This window comes from Limulus polyphemus, unplaced genomic scaffold (assembly GCF_000517525.1).
Source record: "Limulus polyphemus unplaced genomic scaffold, Limulus_polyphemus-2.1.2 Scaffold3796, whole genome shotgun sequence".
NCBI classification, from domain to species: Eukaryota; Metazoa; Arthropoda; class Merostomata; order Xiphosura; family Limulidae; genus Limulus; species Limulus polyphemus.
Window position 1 is genome coordinate 34128 of NW_013669406.1, and position 5396 is coordinate 39523.

Sequence of the window (5396 nt, forward strand, 5' to 3'; positions counted from 1 at the left end):
CCCTTAGCTCTCAAAATTTTTCTGGCTTTCTAACTATGTGACAAGTAGCCATTACAAATTCATCTAAGCTAGTCACTATCTTTCCCATGGGAACAAAGCTTGTACTAACAGTGAAATTGACAATTCTTCATTCAGAAAACAACATTATACAATACATCATTTGATAGATGAAAACCTTGGCTTTCTATTGGTTATAGATAATATAGAATTAAATGCAGGAGAGAACTATTAGTAATCCTGAAAGAGAGAGGATGTGACAGGTGGGTATGGCTGATTTTCTATTTGACAGCTTTGTAACCAAACAAAACTGGTATAACAAACAAAAAGTAGATTAATAAAATTTTTAAGGTAAGTCACTAAAACCTTGTGTCATGCGCAGTAAAAGCTACCCATGGTAATAAGTTTAAACTAACACTGATAAAGTAGATCCAGTAATTTAGTTTGTACAATATTTTTAATTGTAATTCCATGCAAAGGAATCATTTCATTTCATGCTTCTGGTCTGGTTCCTCAGCCACTGCCCTAGTATTATAAATCATTTTAAACAAGTATTGTAGAAGGCTGACAAAAAATTAAAACACAGCAAATATTTCATACTGACTGAGGTCATGGCTTAATCAGCATTTATTTATTCCATGAAAATTTTTTATAATGATGTATAATGCACATAAACTAGAACAATAATATCAAAAATGCTGGGGGACACCTCCTCCTCCTGTACTCTCCCCAGATATATCCACCTCAAAAAGCTGTTTTGCCGTTTTAACTTCTTCCAGCATGAGGTTAGTGTCCTACCCCATAACCATCACCTGGCAAAGTCATTGACCTTAAAGACTTTTGTATGGACCAAGTTCTTAAGTATCACTACTGTTAAGCTTGACCACCATACTCCACTGATCTAACACCTGCTGACGGCTGGTTACATAGCTTTCTGAAGATGTGGATCTATTGCTGTAATCCAGCAACTATGCCTCAGCTGAAAGATACTATAGTGACAGAGACTTAGATAATTTCTTGGGGGAATATTACATGATGCAATATCTAATACCACTGCAAAGATGGACAATTTATTGAAGTTTACATTGACACATGAAGAGTGCTGATAGAGGCATGGTACAAGTAATGACATGTGTGCTTACGTATATGTATGTATATTAAATGTTTTTTTTTACTATAACAATTTTAACAAGTTTCATAAAACTTATGTCACATTACCATTTTTAATAAATCTTTATATTTGAAGTTAACTATTTGAAGGAAAAATGTATGTTCTTGAAAAACTTTTTAAGTCTTTCTTATCAGTAAAATGTCTATATTAGAAAGAAAATATTCTACTATATTACAAATCTACATTACATTTGTAAGCAAGAAATTATAACTTCTTCAAATAAAAATGCAAGAACATTATGATGCTTCAAATAACATTGGCTACTCAATCCCAAAATTTAAATTTCAAGTGCATTATATTACTTATGTGTGATGAATTACAGAAGTGACACTGAACCCTTTGGAAATGAGCTGAATTTTAATTATTTTATGATGCTAATTATACATGTCACAAATGTCAGGTATTTCTCAATTATGAAATTTTCAACTTTAAAATTCCAACTCGTCGTTGATATAGGAGTAAGTGGATTAAAACAGCTCACATATTATCAAAAGAATGTTACATTTTGAAACTCTACTTACTTCCAGCCGAGCCTGCATGTGACGAGGCAAGAAGGGTAGGTAGTGAGGAAAAAGATGTATTGTAGCCGGAAGCTCTTGCAAAGCTGGGATACTAAATAACTCAGGTGGGCGACTCACAGGCTGAAAATAAAAACTCGAGTTTAGTTCTAAATTTAAAATACTTAATGTGGCACTTAAATAATACTTCAAATATATATATAATAAATTGCATGGTGTTTTCAAATATTATTCTTTGCAAGGAATTACAAGTAACAGCCTTTGCATCTAATGAGATTTTCTAAAGTTTTTATAATAACAATGAAATTCACAAAATAAAACATATCCTGTATTTCAAATTCCTAAAATGGAAAAATAATAATTTTATCATAAAATATCTCATCAATTGTTTTGATATTAAAATAAAACACCTATTCTATCAAATTGAAGTGGTTCAACTAAATACTTACAATCCCAGGAGCAAGCTCAAAATGTAGACTTGGTGACAAGCCAAAGTGGCGGAGCCGTGGTGGTGGAGGATGGTGGTAATGATGCTGATGAATGTGGTGATGAATGTGAGAGTGGCTATGGTCACTGTACAAGAGATTCAATCAAATTAAAAACCAGAAGAAAGTTTGACTGATGCTTCAAAATATTTTTGCTCAGTTTTTGCGTTCAGTTATTTGTCGTATTTTCAATTACTCCAAAATTTTCTTTACTATAGCTGTACCTTCAGTAAATCAAACTAAAAAGAAATTCTAAGAAAGAAAATTATTTCATAATCAAGTTTTAACTATTTCCTAGACTACTGGTTTAGCATTCTTTAAATTCTCTCCTAACCCACTTCAAAAAAAAGTTTTTGTTCTCAAAGCCAAGAAGAACAGGTATCCACAATTTGAAGTTTAATTTGTAACTAAACATCAAATAGTAAGGAAAATAAAATCCTCTAAACATTAACTTGCTCATAATTTCTGGCAGTATGTGTGCTATTACAATACCAACAACAAGTATTATGTAAAAGCTTCTTTCCAATACTTTTGTACTTGTCTATGAAACACTAAAGTTATATACACCGAGAATTATTAACCACTGTAAACATTTTTAGTTCAGGCAAAATTATTTTTTGAAATAAAAGGCATACATTTTTGGTTTAGATAATGATCACATAAAATTTACTATCAATGGGAAAATATGTCATGCATATACAAGCTTCACCAAGGATATATGACCGTAGATATATATATATATATATATGTAAAATAAAACCTTGTAGCATATCAATGTGTACACAAATTTTACAGTAGACATCTCATGAAATGACTGATTTCACATTTACTATTACATGTTAAAGCCTTAATGATAGCATTTTTGCAGAACCACATTGATTATGAACTGTTACTAATGAATCTCATTTTTTGTTGAATGGAAAACTTTATGATCAAGTCGACATGGGCTCAACACTTGTGCAACCTTTGGCTAACTTGTTTCTTTGTTTTTATGATAAACAATAGTTGGAACATTGCCCACAATAATTTAAACATCTTTACTATCATAGGTATGTTGATGATACCTTTACCATCTTTAAGAACTCTCATCAAGTTTCCCAATTTCTTCAATATCTAAACAGTGGAAATAACAGCATAAAGTTTACAGTGGAATATTATCAAGACTATAAACTTCCTTTTTGGATACCTTAATTAGTAACAATATTGCAGAATTTCAATGTGAAATTTACCATAACAAAATATTCACAGGTTTATGTTTTAATTTTGAAAGCTTTATTCCAAATGTTCTTAAGAAAACTTAAAGTATTATTTCACTTTCCTTCTCAAATATCATAAAATAATTATTAAAATCAAGAATGTTTCCATGTTTTATGATTGACAGAATACTTCATATTTATTTAAAACAGCAAAGTTTTTATACAGTAAATCAAACTGATGTGTCTGAATACCCTCTTTTTATCAGTTTGACATTGGTGAGTAAATATTCTTTAATTATTAAGAATCAGTTGAAACAGGTTATCCAAAGGGCATACCCACAGGTACAATTAAGGTATTTAAACCTGATTGTTTCCTACTTTCTTTCTTTAAGTTTAAAGATCAAACTTCAACTTTACAGTCATCGTTGACAGTATATAAATTTATTCGTCTTTGTTGTCAGCAAGGCTGTATTGGTTCTACAAAAAGGATAAATTAACATAAATAAAAGAACAGGCCAACTTCAGATCATCCACTAAGTTAAGTATATTAGAACATGTCCCAGGAGAATGCAGTGTGATTGTTCATTTTAATTTGTTTAAGATCCTTGGAAGGGCCAATGAGAACATGGATTCCATGTAAAAAGAGTTTTGATTCACAAGCTGAGGTTTGAAATCAATGATTTTGCATTATGCTTGCAATACACACACACACACAAAAACATACCCTTAAATGTCTTTGGATGATGCAAAATTAAGTATTATTAGGCTTAGGGTAAAAAAATCCTGTTTCGAAAGATACTTGAAATACATCTCAACAGTATGAAAATACTGGTTTGTGTCGGTCAAAGCTGTTAATATACTAGCTAAGGTCAGATTTGACAATGTGTATATACATATATGAATGGTAGAAAAATTAAAACTGCAATTTACAACCATTAGAAAAGTATATAGACTGTCATCAACATAATGTAAAACAACTGTAAACTATTAATAGTTAAATAAAAATTTTAATTTTATCAAGAGATTTATAGGTGTTACAGCTGCTAACTTCACAAAACATTAAACATTTGATAGCAAGTGGAATGTTTCTGGAAACAAATTGTTATATTTAACTGAAAATAAACTAAGTGTCTGAGAAGTCAACAATAGTGGTAAGCAAAGGAACCTTATTTAAAAAGAAAAAAAAAAGAATAAAGAGAGAGAGAGGGGAAGAAGATGGAAAGATTTTGGACAGCTTGAAATAATACCAAGAAATCATTCGCAGAGTACACAAGAAGCACCAAAATCTTAAAGATTTATGGGATTTTGGCCATTTGTAAAAATAATGTGTGCCAGAATAGTAGTAAAAGTTTGTTTCTGTTCTATTTTTTCGATCTATCAATTAGATATAAATAGATAAGAACAACAAAACCAACAATATTATACTAAATGCCCATGAAAAGCTGAGAAGAGCAGATCTGTTAATGCATCATGCCAAAGTGCATAATTCAGATTAATTTTTAGAACTGCTTGTTCTATATGTGAAATCGATAAAAGAAAATTATTAACTTCCAATGAAGCAACTTTATTGCATGTATATATAAGATTTAATGAATTAAATACCTTGCACATAAGACAGATAACAAGATCTTGTATACACAAAAGACAAAGTGATTTTTACATGAAAAACAATTAAAATTTAATATACATCTGAGTGATCAGTATCAAATGAAACAAATGTTCTTTTTTGTCAAGTAACAAAGACAAATGTATAAATTTTGAAAGTATTATGATTAAAATGATTATAACCAACTAACTGGATTTAGGACTAACTCAAATCATCTAAGTTATGGATATTATTGGGAAGTAACAGAGTACCTTGCCTTGCTCAGATCAAAATGGCTTTAACTGATTTAGTTCTTTATTTATGTGTTAATTTATTGATCTACTGTAAAGCTGTGCACAATATTTTGTCTTTCTGTCAGGAGCAAAGAAGACGAGATTATTAACAGAGAAACAAATAAAGGCTCTATGAAGTTTTAAATAGTTT

General features: G+C 30.2%; 1 protein-coding gene across 1 annotated transcript in view; it reads right to left on the reverse strand.

Annotated features, from left to right (window-relative positions):
- Positions 1-5396, reverse strand: part of LOC106470058 (E3 ubiquitin-protein ligase arkadia-B-like) — a 43291-nt gene that overhangs the window by 9212 nt on the left and 28683 nt on the right. Inside the window, exons 6-7 of the mRNA XM_022398599.1 lie at positions 2136-2259; positions 1690-1809 (exon numbers count right to left, since the gene is read on the reverse strand). Of these exons, the coding sequence (XP_022254307.1) occupies positions 1690-1809; positions 2136-2259 (244 nt within the window). The remainder of the gene's footprint in view (positions 1-1689; positions 1810-2135; positions 2260-5396) is intronic.